The sequence below is a fragment of the Dama dama genome, chromosome 15 (assembly GCF_033118175.1).
Source record: "Dama dama isolate Ldn47 chromosome 15, ASM3311817v1, whole genome shotgun sequence".
NCBI lineage: Eukaryota > Metazoa > Chordata > Mammalia > Artiodactyla > Cervidae > Dama > Dama dama.
The window spans coordinates 67,832,743-67,854,104 of record NC_083695.1 but is presented as its reverse complement, the minus strand read 5'-3'; the positions used below and the strand labels follow the sequence as shown (position 1 = coordinate 67,854,104).

Genomic DNA, 21,362 nt, shown 5'->3' with positions numbered 1-21,362 from the left:
CCATTGGGTCACTACAAGTCAGACACGACTGAGCGACTTCACTTTCACTTTTCACTTTCACACATTGGATGAGGAAATGGCAACCCACTCCAGTGTTCTTGCCTTGAGAATCCCAGGGACGGGGGAGCCTGGTGGGCTGCCGTCTATGGGGTCACACAGGGTCGGGCATGACTGAAGTGATTTAGCAGCAGCAGCAGCAACACACCAGCTAAAGAACCCTGCCTGCCACAGTAGGAGCTCTGCCTAGAAAGGAAACTGCTGATGGATTATGTCAGGACACGTGAGCTCAGATCCATTTTCTAGGGCTTAGTCAAGTGACAACCTCTTTATTTTTGGTTTGTTTATTTTTTGGCCGAACTGCGTGGCATGCAGGGTCTTAACCACTGGTCCACCAGGGAAGTCCTAACTTTGTTTTTGTAAATAGTGTCATCTGTATCTTACCACCTAGGTTTGATTGCTTTCCTCCATCTGTCTAAATCTCTGTAGACAGTATGGACAGATGGACATCAATGTCCATGCGGATCCTCTAGAAATGGGAGGAAAGCTGAGGGTCTCATTCACAAGGATTCCTTTTAGAGAGATGGAAGATGCAAAATGTATTCCAGAAGGACTCTGAAATCAGGGAGGTAAAAGCAAAGGATGAAAAGGCTAACGTGGGTCCTTATAATGAAGAGGTGGGTCACATCCAGCCTCTCTGTGAGGTGTCTGGTGAAACAAGACAGAGGCTATTTTCTTGCTGTCTGGGCTGGGACAGCTGCTACAGGACTTCATTTACCTGGACTTTCCAACAGAACTGACTTGTTCACTTTAATATATTATGGAGAAGCTGGGGCTTGTGCAGGCCCCCTGGTGTAGTGCTGTGGTGTTCGTTACATGGAAAAAGGCAGGGGAGGAGTCCCTTTGGCTTAGCTTACTCAGGTTGGTTTGCTTGATCCACCATGTTTGTTGTTGAAAACTTGGGCTACTCAAATTTCAGTATTTTTACCAGGCAGATGACTGTGGTGGTGTATCAGTGAAGGTTAAGCTCTTATACCAGGCTTCTTTCTTACAGATAAGTGATTTCCAGTGTCTTCCATTGAGAATCATTGCCATAGCCACTGTTACTTATAAAGTGTTTCTTACTGTTTATGTCTATTGGGGTGAAAAAGGTTGAGTCACTATGTAGAGTACAGAAGGTGGTTTGCAGCTTGCTTCTCCCTGTAGAACCTGGACTGTGAATCACCCTAGAATTCCTTTCTCTAAAGTATGGAAAGTGTCCTATCTCAGAGGAACTTCCAAGGAAAGCTTATAAGGAGATGGAGCACAAGATTCCATCTTGTAGACTTCGATGTCTCTGAACCCTTTGTCAAGGCCTATTGGATCCCAGAAACCCTGGAGAAGCTGGCTGGGATGGGGAGGCTGTGAAAAGGAGTGTACCGGTGGCAGGCATGGGGTAACCCTCTTCCTGGTGACTGCATGAGGAGAAGATGTGACCAAAAAATTTGTCTTACTGAAGCAACGGGACCAAGTCACCAAGTGGCTAAGAGGCTTCATGACGAAGAGGTACTTTTGATTTGAATGAGTCACAAGGCTGGTCCTGTGGTTGTAAAACTCTTCTAAGAGGTGCTTTCATTTAAAGACTACTTGTATAATACTTTCCAGGTGAAATGCTATCATTCCATTCTGTTGGTGTCAGCTGAAGTGGAGTGGGTGTGGACACAGAGAGTTCTTGGACCCTTGTCCTTCAGGGGCAATGACAACAGAGTCCAGGCTGAAGGTGTCTCTTTTAACCATGAACGCTGTGTCTGAGTGGAATGCACTAGGGTGCATGTCATGCTAGGATTATTATTATTATTTTTTTTTTAGGATTATTAAATTTGTTGTGTGCTTTATAGTGCACAGATTATAAAGACTTCCATTTCAGTTCTAAAATAATCCTTAAATTTAGCAGGACAGGCCTTATCATCAACACTTTGCAGATAGGTAAACAGAGCCTCAAAGGGACTCTTATTGTTGCCTAGAACCATCTGATTAATGTGTTTTTCAGCCAAGAGTTAAACCCGGGAGTTTTGGTTTCAAGTTCAAGCCTCTTGGGTTTTGCTGAGCCGATAAGAGGCAGTCTGAGCCGCAGGACTCCTCTGAAATCAGTTGCTTTTTTTTTAACAGAGTAGAGTCTAGTGCCAATAGGAGCTGGAGGGCCTGGAGAACTGCTGGTCATTAAATCATCAGGAGATCCCACTTTATTACCACATTTGCAACTTCTTGAGTAAGATTTAACATCCTAAGAATGCAGAATGCCTTTTGAGAGAATTTCTCAAGCTGTTACATGACCTGTGCCCACTGTGGGCCTTATAGATCATACTCCATGGGGAGTGCTCAGGACTGAGCAGGGAAGAACAATGTTGGCCAGGTAGGTGACCGAGACAGGTCCCATATCCCTGGCCTTAAGCTCCCTGGGGCTTAGGACCCGTCACGTGATGGACCTCCTTGAGTCCATCCAAACCCCTGCTGATCATAAGCCCCCCTTAGGATATAAAATCATCCCAAAGGAATCAGAAACCATCTCCATTTCCTCTCCCCACTTCTTTGGACTCTAGCTTCCTGTTCATCGCCTCTGTCCCAGAGCTCAGTTTTGCAGGCCAAGGGTCCTTTTGCAATTGTTTGAAAAGCCTATGGGTGAGAGGTAGAAACTCCTGTTCCTTCCCTGTCAGATGGTTTCAGATCAGATGGGCAGTACAGGCCCAGTCCTGATCTTTTGTCTTCCCAAAGAAAACTATCACCTTGGAATGTGTCTCATTAACCAGTAAAATGCAAAGAGGGGAACTCTTCCATCTGGGAGGGCTCACAGAGTTGGGTCAGCTACAGCCCAGATGGAGAGTTCATTCCCTTCATAGTGGCCCCGGGCTGGGGTGGGAGAGCCATGCAGCAGGCCCGGGGGTAGGACAGATGCTGTCTCCGATGCTAAAATACACTCATGAGGAGCTGAGCCCAGCCCTGAGTTGTCTGGGATCAGGATCTCTTTATGGGGACACCTAAGACTGCTGACTTCCACCAGGCTGATGTTTCACTGAGCACAAAGGTGGGTGGGCTTCAGGCCAGACCAGCAATAGAGTAGCCCAGAGAGGGAGTCAGGAGGAGGAGAGAGGGCAGCCCCCACTCCAGCCATCAAGGAGGAGGTAAGCATCTGCATCCATGGGGCCAGCTCTGTTCTGAGCCACAGCTCATGCCTGTAGGCAAGCCAGGGCACTTGCTCAGGGCCTGGAGCTAGGCACAGGCAAAGATTGCTGAGGGTCCTTGCCAGGGATTTGATTCAGAAACCTAAGATTGGGGGGGGAAGCCAATCAGCCTTGCTATTTCTCCTGCTGCATTTTGTGCTCCTGCTCACTGTTCTAGGTCCAGCATTAAGCAGAGGCTAAGATAAGCTTGTCAGCTGAGCTGGGTCCACATGTACACTCCCCTTAAGGAGTCCCAGGTCACACAGCCCTTGCCCTTTGCTCTCTGGTCAGCCTTCCCAATCAGTGCTTAGCCTCTTCCCTAAACAGCTCTGCACCCTGCAGGAAGACCTTTCTGGCAGTATAGCTCAGCTGTAAGCTAGAGTGTGGACCCTCTAAGAGGACAGACCTCAGAAAAAAGAATACAGGTGATCTGGACCTCTGCAGGCATTCCCCCTCTTCATCTGCGGTCAGAGACCCTGTCACATAAGTGTCTGAAAGAGGGGGACTTCCTGTCTTGATCCTTCCCCCCAGCTGTGAGGGTGGAATGAGGGAGAAGAGCCCCCCTTCTTCACCCCACCAGGGGTCAGCTCAAGGTGAGACAATAACAGAGCCTCAGACACCATTGACTGAGCCTGGAGGGAGGCAGCACTTTTCAGTCCCTGTGCCTGGCCTGGGTCCCCACCCCGATCCATGGCGGCCCTTTCAGGAGCTTTTAGTGACAATGAGCTCAGACCTGCAGTGAAGTTCCAAGGCCTCCCTTTCCTCCCAGCCCCACCCATTGCTCTTTCATCACCTCTCCTATCTGGTGGGGGTGCATTCCTCCCAGGCCCCATCTGCAAGCAGCCCTGCTCTCCCCACAGTGTTCGCCTCTCTTGCCCCACCTTCCTTCCAAACCTAGTCTCCACACCTTCCTATTCCCCCATCAAACCCCTGCCTCCCAGTTCCCTCCCACCCTCTTTCTTCTTGTCCCCTGCACTTGCTGAGGGGAGAGAGAGCCCCTGGCAGCACTGACGGTCACTCCCCACCCTCCATCTCCTCTGCTCCCTCCCCGCAGCGGGCACAGACTCCCCGTGCTGCGGGAGACCAGCTGCTCTCACATCCCCTTCCCTTTCCCTCTGCTGGCTAGGCTAACCTGTGTCTTTGTTCTCTGTTTTCCAGGTGACAGTGGGTACCTGAGGTGCCAGGTCCCCTGCCTCATTCCCCATGAATGCTGTGGGAAGCCCCGAGGAGCAGGAGCTACAAAAGCTGGGGAATGGAGCCTGGGACAACCCCACCTACAGCGGCCCCCCCTCCCCTCAAGGGACCCTCAGGATCTGCACCATCTCCAGTGCAGTGCCGCCTCAATCCCAACCGAAGCAGCCTGAAGATGGACCCCAGGAGAAAGCACACAGGACCCTGGTGTCCAGCTGCTGCCTTCGCATCTGTCGTGGCATCAGAGGTGCCTGGTGGGGGGAGGCACCTCCTGAGATACTGGGGTCGGGAGAAGGGGCCAGTTGAGGCTTTGGGAAGGGGATACAGTATGAAGATGTATCTTTGGGGTTTGTGAACTGTCTGTGTCAGATCTGAATGCCCCAGGGTACAGAGGCTAGTGTGGTAGTCTCTCAGAGGGAAAGCCTGGCACAGTCATCTCTTGGGGACTCAGAAGCGTATATGGGAGCTAGTTTGAGGGAAGACATGGATGTGATGATACCCTAGCCTGCCCCATCTGGGATAAGGTGATGGGAAAAGGGGCTGGGGTAGAAATGAGCATAAATTCCAGGGACTGGTTGGTGGGGTAACTGGAAGGAACCCTGCTGTGGGAATTCTGGACATCTTTCCAATGTCCCTCCCTTTAGGACTTTGGGGAACGACCTTGACTGAAAACACAGCTGAGAACCGGGAGCTGTATGTCAAGATCACCCTGCGGGAGCTTTTGGTATACATCGTGTTCCTGGTGGACATCTGTCTCTGTGAGTAACGTTTGTCTCTGTGTACATCTGTGTGTGATCAGCACCTGTGTGTACAGCAACTGTGTACACACCTCTGTGGGCAGCGTCTGTGGGGACAGCCTCCTCCACCTGTGTGATCAGACCGTGTCCTAGGACCTTTATATCAATAATAACATTCTATTTTATACCTTTCCAGCTTCAGGCCTTTTAATTAAAAAGTGCATGTCACTGAGTTCAGGAGAAAAAGGCAGACTGGGAAAACTTCATACAGGTTGCTTTGTCAAGAGTTACAAGGGGGAATCCACTTTTTTTTGTTTGTTTCGTTTTTAGGGGAATCCACATTTTAAGTTCAAGTTCTTGATACTGACTTAGCAACCACTGTTCTCTGTTAGCAGGTGGAAGTTTTTAACCTTTTGTAAAGAGTGGATGACACTCTTTTCTGTTCAGAAAAAAATAGTTTGGTGGGTTTCACATAGTTAACGTAGACTATGTTTGATCCACTTTTCTTTGGAGGCAGAAAGAAAAAGATTCAGGCAGGCCTTAGAATTCATATCCCTAATAAAAGGTTAAAGATGCAAATGGTGTGGTAATCAGTGTAGCTAAGATTCTCCCATGCCAAGGGTATGGAGGGAAGCTTATCTGAAGCTCTATCTATAGATATAAGCTGGGAAGGTTTGGTTTGTCCCTTGAGAGAAGCAAGTGAAAAGCTTCTCTGATAACTGTAATATTTATCATATTTACATATTTAACATAAATATTTTGCAAGTAGATCAGTGAGTCATAGAAGAACAAATAACTGGAGGTAGTGATAAAGATGGATCGAGCAGATGCTATAAGACCTATAGGTAAGTGTGCTTTGTATTTAGTTAACTGCTGCTTTAAGTTCTTGCACAAGTGAATTTTGGTTAGTTTGATGGAGTTGTGTGGGTACGTGTATTGACTGAAGCTGCAGCTTAGATCATACAGCTAAGGTGCCTCCATTACTAGGTGATATTATACCTCACAGAGGCCTTCCCTGGTAGCTCAGCTTAAAGAATCAGCCTGCAATGCAGGAGACCCCAGTTCGGCTCCTGAGGGTCGGGAAGATCCCCTGGAGAAGGGTCAAGTTACCCACTTCGGTATTCTTGGGCTTCCCTGGTGGCTCAGACGGTGAAAAAAATCTCCCTGCAACGCAGGAGACCTGGATTTGATGCCTGGGTTGGGAAGATCCCCTGGAGGAGGGTATGGCAACTCAGTCTAGTATTCTTGCCTGGAGAATCCCCATGGGCAGAGAAGCCTGGCGGGCTACAGCCCACAGGGTGGCAAAGAGTCGGACACGACTGAGCGACTAAGCACAGCACAGCACATACCTCACAGAAGTCTCTGTTCTTTCTAGGTTGCACAAATATTCTGCAAGCAGAATCTGAAGTTCTGATAATATAATTTAGGTTAAAAATTTCATCATGTTTGTGAGCCATCCACATTTATATGAGCCCTCTAGGAAAGCTGAGCACTTGTTTTGGCTGTACTTGGTTGGAACTCATTCTGTGGGGAGAGGGGGGCAGTTCTATGTTTACCATAGGCCATCAGCATGGAGTGAAAGGAGACAGAGCATGTGGGGAACAACAGTCAACCCAGGGTATGTTTTGTGGGACCCATTTTATTCCTCTCAGCAAATGACTGTCAGAAATTCATTTGTTGACATACTGTCTTTTGTCTCAACCATCTGCCAGGAAGGAGTGTTTCTCTCCATTTTCAGATCCTATGACAGCAGCTGTAACAGGTAGGCAGAGCCTTTCTTTATAAATGACAGGAATGTCTCTATTTCCAGAGCAAGATCAGGAGGTTTCTGGATCCCCAGAGTCAGAGTGAACCATTCTGGCTTCAGGGTGGGAAGCTGCAGTTCTCAGAGCCCACTAGTCCATCCGCTCACATTCTCTACTTTTTGAGATCCCAATGCACTGCCGAATACTAGGTGGTCTGTAACTTGCCAAAGTCTGAGTCATAGACTCAATCCAATAATCACAGAATCTTTGAGTGTCCAGGAGCTTTACAGTTCATCTAGTTCAAAGAGATAGAAATCCTTTCTCCTTGATCCTCCCTGTGGTGCCTTGTCAGGTGACTACAACCTATGGAGCATCCATGAGAGTTTCACTGTTTCATGGGACAGCGCTATTTCCTTCCATTCACAGAGCTCCCCCTTCTGTACCAGACCTTGGACTGAGATACGCAGAAATGACTGATCCTTGGGCCTTTCAGGGGCTCAACCTTCTCCTTTTAAGAACTTCCTTCTATTGAGCCATCTACTTCCCTGTTACTCTCCAAAGTGACAGTTCTTCAGCTGTGTGAATGGATGTGGTGATCTGTTCTCTGGATTAGATACCTGCTAATTTCCCACTAATCCAGTCATTATAAAATGGTTTCCAGAAGTGGTATTATGCAGAGATTGAAGGCATGGGCTCTGAATTTACACAGATTTGGGTTCAAACACCATGTTCTACCATTTACCAGGTGAGGGACCTTGAGTAAGTAGCTTAACTTCTTTGAGTTTTAGTTTTCTCTTCTATACCTACCCAATCCAATGGGATTATTACGTGAGAAACATGAAGTAAGATCCATGGAGTCATTACCTCCATGCCTAGCATGTATATTCCATAATGCTCACCATCCTGATTGCCTGTCTCCAGGTCTGATCTATATGATACCCCTAATGGACAAAATACTCCATAGTCAATCCAGCCAGTTCAGAGTTCTGTGATGCTGTTACTCCAGATCTGAGGGATGTATGAGGACAGGTAGAGGAAATAATGTCTGAACTAAAACCTGAATGAGGAGGAGAATTCCGCTTCCTGAAAGGTGAAGATGAGGATGTTTCTGGGAAAAGGGAATAATATGTGCCAAGCCCCAGAAGTGAAAGAGGGCACAGTTTAGTGAGAGTGCATCAGTGTGGCTGGAGCAGGGAATTTGAAGAACAAAGTGGTAAAGGAAGACAAGGCCAGCCATTTAAGCAGAGGGTGTTGTGAAGGGCTTTATAAGGTATAATATGTAATTGGGATGTTATCCTGAGGACCCTGTGAAGAGTTATAAGTACAGACTGCCAGCCCCCTCAAGAGCTTTCTTTTGAGAGAGAATTTGGAGGCCTTCATATTCTGATGATTCCTACAACATGCAATAAAATACCACTAAGACTAGTTTCCTAGGCCCCCTCCTCTCATAGCCCCTTCCTTGCTTCAGGTTAATCTTCAGGTAACACTGAGTCTTAGACAAGGTCTCAGTAGGGCTTCTTTGGTGCTCTCCAGGGTCCTGACCTCACCTTTCTAGCATCTTCGCTTCTTCACACAGTCTCCCTGAGCGCTGGCCATCTGCAACTAAACTAAATATTCTCAGTGGGGATGATGTAGCCCTCAAAGGGGTGAAAATAGTTGCCTTCAGGACAAAACAACCCTGCTTAGCTATTTCTATAGCTTTTGGATCTCCAAAGGACCCTAGTACTTGAGCTAATGTAGAAAGTGTATGTGATATTAAAATTTAATTAGGGTGTAGGGTGATTAGGAAAAAAAATGTCTAAAGAGGCTCCTGGGTTAGGGTACAATGCAAAAAATGTTAAGAAACACTAGACCAGAACAAAGATAATAATACTTATGGAGATAATGTATAAAGAACCTCACACAATCATTGATAGTATTTATCTTTGTGTTAAGGGGATTTCCAAATACTTGAACTAGTAAGGAGAAGAGCTGGCATCTGAATCTGGAAAAGGCAAAACTATGGAGATAGTGGAAGGACCCCTCACCTCCACACACACAGATCCAGGGTGGTACCTGTTATGATTGATGAAGTTATGTTGCCACGTCGTCATCATCCAAAGTCCATACTTCACATTATGGTCCACTCTTGGTGCTGTATATTCTATGGGTTTAGAATGGAATTCTCCAGACTAGAATACTGGAGTGGGTAGCCTTTCCCTTCTCCAGGGGATCTTCCCAACCCAGGGATCAAACCAAGGTCAATCTACCTGCATTGCAGACAGATTCTTTACCAGCTGAGTCACCAGGGAAGCCGTAGACCATAGTATATGATTGATGAAGTTATGTTGCCTCATCATCATATTGTGTACTTTCACTTGGAATTATATCATAGTTCCTCATGTTTCTAAGTGTTTTTTATATTTTCATTTTAATGACTACAGTCACACCACAGTTAACTAAAACATTTCTCTTGTTATTTCAGTATTTGCCTAGAACAGGTAAATATATCTATACTTGCTGCTTTTTTTCACCACTTTTGTTGAATGACCTCCTTGGAATTTCCAGGGAGAGAGGTTACTATGCCAAAGGCAGGAATGTCTTCTTAGTACTTGCTATGTGTTGTTATTTTCCCTCTGTAAGCAACCATATAGATTTATTATATTGTTAGCATTGTAAGATCACACCAATTTTGTCACAAGTTTGTTAACATTGGATATTCTTATTTATAATTTTTATTATTAAATAGGCATAACATAGTACAGTTTGCCTTAATTTATTTGTCTTTGGTCACTAGTGAGGATAGACAGTTTTCTCATGTTTTAATATATTATGTGTGTTTATTTTTGTATAATTGCATAAGAAATACATTTTAAGAAGAGCAAGGAAGAAGATTGGGGGTGACGTTTGGCACATTAGACCCTAGGTAGGGACCAACCACCAAGGGGCTCACTTCCAGGATGTGGGTTCCTGGGGCTGGATAGAATAGTCAGCTAGGTCAGGCATCACCTGCACAGCAATTTGAGCTGAAATGGGCACTAGTAAACCATGGTGCTTAGCCATACTAACTACATTTCTTCTCTGTTATGCTTTGGTTCAGGAACTGGGTGGATCTAGACACCAGGGTATTTGGAGTCTCATCTGGTTAAAATAAATCTGTCTTTTTGATAGAGGCATTATGGGTGAACTATCAATCTTTTCATAATAACAATATCAGTTGTGCAGTCCTTTAAATTTCACAAAGAGCTTTCACACCTGTTATCTCATTTGATCCTGACAGCAATCCTGTAAGGAGTAGATACTATTATTTCCGTTCCACAGCTTAGAAAGCTGTTACAATTGTCATTATGAATAGTCCAGGAATGATCAGTAATTCAGTCTGGTTCCTGATGAGTAGAGTCAATCCTATTCCTGGGCAGAGAAAGTGCTTAAGAATGATCTTCCTGCCCCCACCTCTTCCCTCCCACCATCATGCTATTTCTGAAAGGGCTTCCAGCCTTTTGTCTTCTTGGTAGGATGGCTGTAGCCTTTTGTTGATGGAGGAAACATTGAAGGTCTTTGTGTAGAAACAATGGCTGTTTGTTTTAGGAGACAGTATTGTTATCTCAAAGGTGCACCTGGGACTGTCCCTCACTCCCCTGGAATAGAAGCAGCTCTGAGCCAAGACAAGGCTGAGTCTGGTCACCATGGAGCTGCGGAGGAGGGCAAAGACCCTTGGCCTTTGGCGACTTATATCTACACTCCAATTAATGTCAATTGGATGTTCTTTATCCACTACTGGTTGTCAGGAAATGCCTGTTCACTCGGCTTTCTTTTAGTGGGTTTTAAGGTTCTGTCTGTAGACTGATGGAATCTTACGCTAACAGGAGAGGCTGGAATAAGCTTGGAGATTAGGAAGAATATGTCTTTTTTTAGACTGAGATACAATTGATAATGTACCATTGTATTAGTTTTAGATGTACAACATGATGTTCTGATATATTTATATATTGTTAAAGGATTACCGCAGTAAGTTTAGTTAAGTTTAGTTTATCAGCACACATAATTACAGGTTTTTTTCTTGTAATGAGAACTTTTAAGATCTACTTTCTTAGCAGCTTTTCAAATATAGTCACCAGCCCTGTAGCCCAAGACTTATTTCTTATCACTGGAAATTTTTTCATTTTGACCACTTTCACCCATTTTGCCCACCTCCTGCATCTGGTACTCACCAATCTGTTCTGTGTACCTATGAGTTCAGGAGGTTGAGATGGTTTTCTTTTGGGGGGTTTTGTTTTGTTTGGTTTGGTTTCTTTGTTTGTTTTTTAAGATTCTACCAGTAAGTAAAGTTACACAGTATTTCTCTCTTTACATACACACATACACACATCACCTTCTCTTTATCCATTCATCCATCAGTGTTTCCATGTCTTGGTTATTGCAAATAATATTGCGGTAAACATAGGGGTGTACAGATTTCATTTCCTTTGAATAAATACCTGGAAATAAAATTAATGGATCATATGATAATTTTATTTTTAATTTTTTGAGAAACCTTCATAGAAGATGACTTTCTTGACTGAGCGTCCCTAGAGTTAACAAAGAAAGGAACAGAAAGATATTAGAGGTTAAGGAAATATCTTTCGGTGAGCCCCATGCCCCCATGTGGCTGTAATGATGGCAGAAGATAATTGGTCATATAGAATCATAACATTAGTGAAGGCACAGTGGTGATGGAGATAGTATGGGACCTAGAATAAGATGACTTCCTTCAAATGATGGTGCAACCAGTTATTAGACATGTGCCTTTGATAAGATGTAGGTCAAGATATTTAAATCCCTGGAGGTTTTGATTTCCTTGTATTTCAAATGAGGATAATGTTTGCTTTGTGAGACTAGTGGAAAACAAAAAAAGGTACTTAATATGGTGTTTGGCGTATAGTGGACTTTCAATAAATATCAGTTGTCATTCCACATCATTTCCATAAATTTGGAAAATACGGAAATGAAAAGTTTAACCCACCAGAACCTGAGATCTGTTTGAAAGTACCAATATAATGCTTAGCAAGGATCAGAAAGACTAACTCTCCAGATGAGGTTGCCAAATACTAAGAATGGCCATGAGGGGGCTTCCCTAGTGATCCAGTGGCTAAGACTCCATGCTCCCAATGAAGGGGCCCGGGATTTGATCTCTGTCTAGGGAACTAGATCTCACATGCCACAACTAAGAGTTTGCAGGTCACAACTAAGACTTGGCACAGTCAAAAAAAAAAAAGAAAGGATGACCATGGGATAATAATTTCATGCCTCTCCTAGCATACTTAGTTAACCATGGCCCATCCAGACCCAGAGAATTAAGATGTCCTTCCAGTACTAGGGTGAGATGATCTGAGTCAATTAAACCTAAATGATAGAGATTTAGGCCCTATCAGCAGGCTTTGGGGCTTCCCTAGTGGCTCGGGGAGTAAAGAATCCACCTACAATGCCAGAGACCTGGGTTCAATCCCTGGATTAGAAAAATCCCCTGGAGGAGGGCATGGCAACCCACTCCAGTATTCTTGCCTGGAGAGCCCCCACGGACCGAGGAGCCTGGCGGGCTGCAGTCCATGGGGTCACAAAGAATCAGACACAACTGAGTGACTAAGCACAGCACAGCACAGCAGGCTTTGATCTGTAGCGGAATTCCCTGGTGCCCCGGAATTTTCAGGGCCTGGATCACTATTATAAGACCAGTGGGTTTGGACATATCCTACTGTCCAATGCTGAATGATAACTTGTCATTTAGTTTTCTCCCATTTGGGGCTGTCACTGGTCTCTAGAAACACACTAGTACATTTAAGTGCTAGATCTTAGGATCAGGGAAAGGGTTTTTCTTATGACTATGACTATGCTTCAGGCTTCCCAGGTGGGTCAGTGGTAAAGAATCCACCTGGCCAATGCAGGAGACACGGGTTCGATCCTTGGATCAGGAAGATCCCCTGGAGAAGAAAATGGCAACCTATTCTAATATTCGTGCTTGGAAAATCCCATGGACAGAGGATCCTGGCAGGCTATAGTCCATGGGGTCACAAAAGAGTCATACATGACTTAACAAGTAAACAACAACAGCAACGTGACCATGCTTCAGTCAAGCACAGAAGTGCAGGCACCACTAGCCGATGAAATCTGGGGCACTGCCAGTGTAAGTGGCCAGAGAAAAAACACGTAGTTCATATTCATAAGGCATGAGTCTGAGTGCTGACTCTGCCTCTTGCCAGCTAAATGACCTTAGCTAGTCAAATAACTCTGAACCTCATAATTCATAGGAAACTGCTTGTGGATAATGTGGAAAGATCACACCATGTCTGACAAGCTATATGGAGATATTGCAGGGGAAAGCTCTTTGTGAACTATGTAATGTGGTACACAGGTAAGGGATTACATTGATAATGATCTCTTTACACTGTGGAATGGTAGCAGGAGAAAGTCTAGGGTTTTACGTTCAGGCAGATTCTCAGGTCTGGGTGGAGGTGCTAGTCACAGAAATAGGCAAAGGGCAGTGGTTCTCAAAGTTGTGCTCTAAGGACACCTGGATATACTGAGACCCTTTCAGGGGCTCCTGAGAACAAAATATTTGTGAACCACTGACTTAGAGAATGAGTCTGATCTAGTCAAACCAAATTATTTCACAACATTGAGGAAAAGGACAAATGAGACAAAGAGAGCTTATTAGGAAAGAGTTCCAATGAAGGACAAGAGCCTGGGTATTCACATTGTTTCATTCAAACATATATGAAGTCCTGGCTTCCCTAGTGGCTCAGTTGGTAAAGAATTGAGACCAGGGTTCAATACCTGGGTGGGGAAGATCCCCTGGAGAAGGAAATAGCAACCCACTCCAGTATTCTTGCCTGGAGAATTCCATGGACAGAGGAGCTGGGCAGGCTACAGTCCATGGGATCTCAAAGAGCCAGAGATGACTGAGTGACGAACTTTCACTTTTCACTATGTCAGGCCCTAGGCCAACTGTTAAAGGGTTTGAAATACAGAGATTCGTCCTCTGCCCTCAAGGAGGAAAGATGGTAGAAATGTAAAGCAACAGTGACAAGGTGTGATGAATACAATGGTGAAGGGGTGCTCTGGACTGTGGCAAGATGTGGGCAACAAAATGGTCAGAGCAATCTGGCAGCACTCGCAGCTCCCAGAGGCAGGCAAGCATTTGCATCTGAGGAGACCCAGAGTCAATGCCAAAGAGGCCTAAAGTCATTGCTGTTTGCTTGCCTGCTTGTTTTAACATCATTGGCTGTTAGCCTGGAGGAGGCAGGGGTTGGAGGAGGTAGCCAGAGCCAGCTAAGGCCTCAGACTATAGTTACACAAGAGCTTTGCCATACTCCGAGTCTGAAAGGACAAGTATAACAGGAAAATGTAAAATAGTGTTTTTCCTCGTTACTTACAAAAAATTCCAAACCCCGCGCCCCCCCCCCCCCCCCCGAAAAGTTTCTGGGAACATCTTTATTGAAATGTTAATACATAGTCCTTGTTTTAAAAAGCCCAATAAAGCCACTGTTATTAACCACTATTAACAGTTCGGTGTGTATCATTTGAGCCATTTTCTAGGCACATAAGTTGGTGGTGGTGGTTTAGTCTCTAAGTCATGTCCAACTCTTGCGACCCCATGGATTGTAGCTGGCAAGGCTCCTCTGTCCATGGGGTTTCCTAGGCAAGAATACTGGAGTGGGTTGGCATTTCCTTCTCCAGGGGGATCTTCCAGACCCAGAGATTGAACCCATATCTCCTGCATTACAGGCAGATTCTTTACAACTGAGAGCTTATGGTGAACGATGTCGGATTCCTGATCTCCGAAGAAGATTTAGCTTCAGGACCAGGGACCAGGCTTGATCACTCAAGAGCTTTTGTGTAGCAGTTTTATTAAAGTATGAAAAGAGACAGAGAAAGCTTCTATATATAGACATCAGAAGGGGGATGGAGAGTGCCCCCCAGCTAGTGTTAGCAAAGGAGTTATACTTTTTTAATTGGTTATCACAATAAATCAAAAGAATGTCTCAAGGTTCCATGGGGTCAAAAAGAGTCTGACACAACTGAATGACTAAATACACACACACAGACCCACTACCACAATTTGCATTTTAAGATAACAGGATTAGTCAGATGGTTTTTAAGAAGGAGAAACTGTTCTCAACCAGGATACATTGTTGTTCTATAATCCTTAGTAGAGAGTTTCAACAGAGTTGTTTGTTGTGTAATCCTCAGGCTTAAAGAAAAAACGTTTTATGTGACTAAGGAATGTAGAGGGAAAAAAAAGTTTGTCCTTTCCTCCTCCTTGAAAATTCCAGACCCCTGTCTCCTCCTCGGACCCCGGATTTCTTATCAACCTGCCTAAGAATTGACTCTCTCACCCCTGAGCTACAAGGGAAGCCCAGGCACATATAGGTAGAAATTTTAGAAAAGAGACTTTGGTTGATTTATAGGCAAACAGATGGTTTGTTCTAGGCAAACAGAAATGAAATGTGCTCTGAAGATGATAAGCATAGGAGGCTTTCCTAAGATGTTGATGGCTGATGGCAATAAAGTCAGTGTAGGAACTCTTGATGCACTTTGTAGAAACTAACTCACACTTCAGAATATCTGCCAGAAACTGACAGCTTGCAGTGAAGGCAGGAATCAGATACAGTGCTTCTTGCTGGGTACTTCTTTGTTTTTTAAAAAATATTTATTTATGTATTTACTTATTTATTTGGGTGTGACAGGTCTTAGTTGCGGCATGTGGGATCTAGTTCCCTGACCAGGGATGGAACCTGGGCCCTCAGGATTAGGAGCACAGAGTCTTTGCCACCTAAACACCAAGAATGTCCCTGGGTACTTCTGTAACTTGACCCACCTCTCCCAATGTCTTCTTTCTTGTCTCTCATCTCTCTCCCCAGATGCTAGTCGGCTTTGCTTTCTTCTCACTTACCTCTACCCACAGTATTTGAATCTTCTTCTTTCCTTTTTTCTTTTTTTTGCACATAAAGGGTTTATTTTAAATGTTTTAAGGATAGGATAGAGTTACATCATAATTATAAAAATTACTTACAGAATTAACAGCTTTATATTGTTTATACTTCTAAATGCAGAGAACAGGGAACTGTCTACACATTGTATAAAATAAAATTAAAAGTAAAAATGAATTCAAGCTTGAAAGATGAGGTCATTTACCTAATTTTAAAATGCGAACACGAAGACCTTCTTTCCTTTTTTAAAAAAACTTTAAATAGCATATTTATTCCCTGCCTTATTTTACAGAGCAATGTAACGTAAATGTAGTAACCCACACACTAAACTAGAAAATCCTATACAGATAAAATCTGTTTTCAGAGGAAACAGAGTTGGAAGATTAAGACCAGGACAGAGTTAAAATATGATTATGCAAAAATACCTTCCTTCAGAGAGATTAAAGTTGGGCTTCAATTTTGAATTTTATTAGTATAGGTAAACAAGAGAAGAAATCGTTAGACAATTTGCATTATACATAAGGATAAAAATGAACATTTATTAGCAGAATGAAATTTTACATTGGCACCTAGGTCAATGAATACATTATAGTGAGACTTCCTGTAGTTGGTAAACTGCTTCTGATGGCTTGGGGTTTTTTTTTGTTTGTTTAACTTTTTTTCCTGTGTTTATTTTTTTCTGTTTCTTTTTAATTTTTTTTAATTATGAAAATATGATAACACATTTACAGGAGACTTGGAAAATACAGAACAAAATTACATATAATTCTGCTATATATTACAATTATTTTTTAAGTAGATAAATTAAGATTTTTAATTGGAGTTTCAATATCAAACTCTCAAAACTTAATAGAATGAATATACAGAGAAGTAGAAGGATATAGTAGACCTGAAAAGCATTCAACATAATTAAGATTTATACAAATTTCACACAACAGTAGGATACAAATTCTATTGAATTTCCCATAGACAATAACTAGGAAACACTAGAACATATCCAGGGACTTAAGACCAGGTGCAAATATTTCACGTTGTAAAGGTATTGAAATCTTACAGAGTCTGTTCTCTTATCATTGTGGAATTATACTAGAGATCAATATCAAAAGATATTTGAAAATAATCCACGTATTTTTAAGTGCAATATAACATTTCCAAGAGAGATCTTTGACTTAGCCATTGAAAGCCTCAATAAAATTAGAAGACTGAAGAAGCACAGAGGGTGACTGCAGAGAAGAAAGCATTTAAATGAAAAATTAATATCAAAATCAGAAATTAATACCAAAGATACTTAAAAAAATCTCATGTATTTAGAAATTAAATGTCCACTTTTAAATGATGGATGTATCTAAGAAGCCATAGCAAGGAAAATTAGAAAATATTTTGTAATAGAATAAAAATGAGAATTCAACAGAATTTGTTGCATACAGCTGAAGCTGCTCAATGCAGTTAAATACAATGTGAAGTCTTGAATAAGATATGAAACCAAATAATGGACACTAGCATAAAATTTTGTGAAATTTGAACAAAATCTGTACTTTAGTTAATAATAATCTATCACATGTTAATTTCCTATTTTTTTAAACATAATATTTCTTTATATTCTCAGAATTGGATTAGAAGTTTCAAGCCTCACTCAAATTTTTTTATTTTTTTAAAAATCAGTAAGATAATAAACTTTCTAGACTTTTAGCAGTAATATTAGATGCCAAAATATGTGGAACTATATCAAAGTTTTGAGTGAATATAAATTCAAAATCTCTCATTCTCTTCATATCAAGTCAAACAAGTGGAATAAAAATGTCATAAAATTTTTATCTAGGCGAAAATCCATAAGTTTTCTAAAATGTATTTATTATATTATACATACTATTTATATATATGTATATAAAAGCTTTTCTGCTACTCTTGATAAAGGCTTGAGAAAGAACATAAAAAAGAGAAATTGGAAAACATAAACTAAATGAAATGGGAGTACTGAATATGAAATAGAAAAAGAGAAACAAACTAGATAAAAATAAAAGATCATTATATATACTTTAGTTGTTTTTAAAAGTGGCTGCTAAAAATAAAAAAAAAAGTGGCTGCTGATTAGCAACATATCTGGAGTTTTGGAGGAAAAAAGCAATACCTGAGCATTTGTATTTTTAAAAAAATTCCAAGATAATTCTGATATGCCTCTGGATTTTTAAGTGATTACAGGTTTTTCTATTAAATGGTAATTTCAGTGATACAGAACTCTATTATTTTCTGCTGACCAGTCATTATACAATTATTGTTTTAAGCAGAAATCACAATAATAGAAGAGGTTTATCAGTTTTCACCATCAATAGCCAGACAAAAAAGATCATTACAATTGCAACCCATAATGGAAACATGATTAACCTAACAATATAAAATAATTACATACAATTTGGGAGGTTAATTAGAGTGTGGTAAGTGGAAGAGCATATTTGCACTTTTAAAAAGATTAATTTATTTATTTTAGTTGGAGACTAATTATTTCACAATATTGTAGTGGTTTTTGCCAAACATCAACATGAATCAGCCATGGGCGCACATATGTTCCCCATGCAGAACTTCTCTTCCACCTCCCTTCCCATCCCATCCCCCAGGGTCATCCCAGTGGACCAGCCCTGAGCACCCTGTCTCACTTGCACATGTTTTCGTCCAGGCAGCCAGTCTATCTTTTGATTGGTGCATTTAATCTATTTACATTTAAGGTAATTACTGATATGTATGATCCTATTATCATTTTCTTAGTTGTTTGGGGTTTATTTTGTGTAGATCTTTTCCCTCTCTCATGTTTCCTGCCTAGAGATGTTCCTTTAGAATTTGTTATAAACCTGGTTTGGTGGTGCTGAATTCTCTTAACTTTTGCTTGTCTGGAAAGCTTTTGCTTTCTCTGTCAAATCTGAATCAGAGTCTTGCTGGGTAGAGTGTTCTTGGTTGTAGATACTTTCTTTTCATCAATTTAAGTATATTGTGCCATTCCCTTCTGGCTTGTAGAGTTTTTGTTGAGAAATCAACTGATAACCTTATGGGAGTTCCCCTGTATGTTATTTGTTATTTTTCCTTTGTTGCTTTTAATGTTTTATCTTTGTTTTTAATTTTTGTCAGTTTGATTACTATGTGTCTCAGTGTATTCCTCTTTGGGTTTATCCTGCCTGGGACTCTCTGCACTTCCTGGACTTGGTTGACTATTTCTTTTCCCATGTTAGGGAAGTTTTCAGCTATTATCTTTTCAAATATTTTCTCAGGTCCCTTCTCTCTCTCTCTTCTCCTTCTGGGACCCCTACGATGCAAATGTTGGTGCATTTAATGTTGTCCCAGGAGTCTCTGAGGCCATCTTCTTCTTCTTCTTTTTTTTTTTTTTTCTTTCTCTTGTCTATATTTTGTTCTGTGGCAGTGATTTCCACCATTCTGTCCTCTAGGTCACTTACCCATTCTTCTGCCTCAGTTATTCTGCTATTGATTCCTTCCAGTGTATTATTCATCTCTTGGAAAACATTTCTTGCATCATCCTCATTCTGTTTCTGAGATCCTAGATCATCTTCACTATCATTATTCTGAATTCTTTTTCTGGAAGGTTGCCTATCTTCACTTCATTTAATTGTTTTTATAGAATTTTATCTTGTCCCTTCATCTGGGACATAATCTTCTGATTTTTCATCCTGATTAGCTTTCTGTAATATGGTTATTGTTCTAGCTACTGTGGGATTATGGTTCTTCTTGCTTGTTCTGTTTGCCATTCCATGGATGAAGCTAAGAGGCTTGTATAAACTTCCTGACTGGAGGGACTAGCAGTGAGAAAAACTGGGTCTTGATCTGGTAGGCAGGGCCATGCTCAGAAAAGCTTTAATCCAATTTTCTGCAGATGTGTGGGATTTGTTCCCTCCTTGTTAATTGTTTGGCCTGAAGTCACCCAGCCCTGGGATCTGCAGGGCTCTGTAGTAGGGTTAGGGCTTCCCTAGTAGCTCAGCTTGTAAAGAATCTGTCTGCAATGCAGGAAAACCAGGTTCAATTCCTAGGTTGGGAAGATCCCCTAGAGAAGGATTAAGCTACCTACACCAGTATTCTTGGGCTTCCCTGGTGACTCAGATGGTAAAGCATTCACCTGCAATGCAGGAGACCTGGGTTCAATTCCTGTGTTGGGAAGATCCCCTGGAGGAGAGCATGGCAACCCACTGCAGTATTCTTGCCTAGAGAATCCCCATGGACAGAGGAGCCTGGCAGGCCACAGTCCATGGGGTCACAAAGAATCAGACACAACTGAGTGACTAAGCACAGCACAGCACAGCACGGTAGGGTTAAATGGTGACCTCCAAGAGTACTTAAGCCAAGATGCAGCTCCCAGGACCGCTGCTGCCAGTTCCCTGGTCCCTGCAGTGAGCCACTGCCGACCCATGCCACCACAGAAGACCCTCCAACACTAGCAGGTAAGTCTGGTTCAGTATCCTCTGCTGCTTTCCCCTGGGTCTTAATGCACACAAGATTTTGTTTGTGCCTTCCAAGAATGGAGTCTCTGTTTCCCCTACTCCTGTGGAAATCCTGTAATCAAATCCCACTGGCCTTCAAAGTCAGATTCTCTGGGGATTCCCAGTCCTTTTGCTGGATCCCCAGGATAGAAAGCCTGACATGGGGCTCAGAATATTCAGAACAGTGGGAGAATTTCTTGGGTATTATCGTTCTCCGGTTTGTGGGTTGCCCACCCAGCAGGTATCAGTTAAGTTGCTCGGTCATGACCGATTCTTTGCAACCCTACGGACTGCAGCACGCCAGGTTTCCCTGTCCATCACCAACTCCCAGAGTTTGCTCAAACTCATGTGCATCAAGTTGGTGATGACATCCAACCATCTCATCCTTTGTCATCACCTTCTCCTTCTGCCTTCAATCTTTCCCAGCGTCAGGATCTTTTCTAAGGAGTCAGTTCTTTGCATCAGGTGACCAAAGTACTGGAGCTTCAGCTTCAGCATCAGTCCTTCCAATGAATATTCAGGGTAGATTTCCTTTACAATTGACTGGTTTGATCTCCTTGCTGTCCAGTGGACCCTCAAGAGTCTTTTCTAACACCACAGTTCAAAAGCATCAAGTCTTTGGCGCTCAACTTTCTTTATGGTCCAACTCTAACATCCATACATAACTCCTGAAAGAACCATACCTTTGGCTATACGGACATTTGTCAATAAAGTAATATCTCTGATTTTTAATATGCTGTCTAGGTTGGTCATAGCTTTTCTTCCAAGGAGCAAGTGTCTTTTAATTTCATGGCTATAGTTGCTGTCTGCAGTGATTTTGGAGCCCAAGAAAATAAAATCTGTCACTGTTTCCATTGTTTTCCCATCTATTTGCCATGAAGTGATGGGACCAGATGCCATGATCTTCATTTTGTGAATGTTGAGTTTTAAGCCAGTTTTTTCACTCTCCTCTTTTACTTTCATCAAGAGGCTCTTTAGTTCCTCTTTACTTTCTACCATAAGGGTGGTGTCCAGTATAGGATTTGATTTTATCATAATTGTTCCCCTCCGACCGTCTCATTGTGACTTCTTCTTT

The 21,362-nt window shown here is 42.5% G+C and overlaps 1 protein-coding gene across 2 annotated transcripts in view; it reads left to right on the top strand.

Moving 5' to 3' along the window:
- Positions 1 to 21,362, top strand: part of PKD2L1 (polycystin 2 like 1, transient receptor potential cation channel) — a 44,511-nt gene that overhangs the window by 324 nt on the left and 22,825 nt on the right. Inside the window, exons 2-3 of one of the 2 annotated variants that reach the window (XM_061163129.1) lie at positions 4,353 to 4,632; positions 5,030 to 5,143. In XM_061163129.1, the coding sequence (XP_061019112.1) occupies positions 4,398 to 4,632; positions 5,030 to 5,143 (349 nt within the window). In that variant the 5' untranslated portion in view covers positions 4,353 to 4,397. Of the gene's footprint in view, positions 1 to 4,352; positions 4,634 to 5,008; positions 5,144 to 21,362 lie in introns of those variants that run through there. The other variant, XM_061163130.1, reaches the window with a different exon arrangement.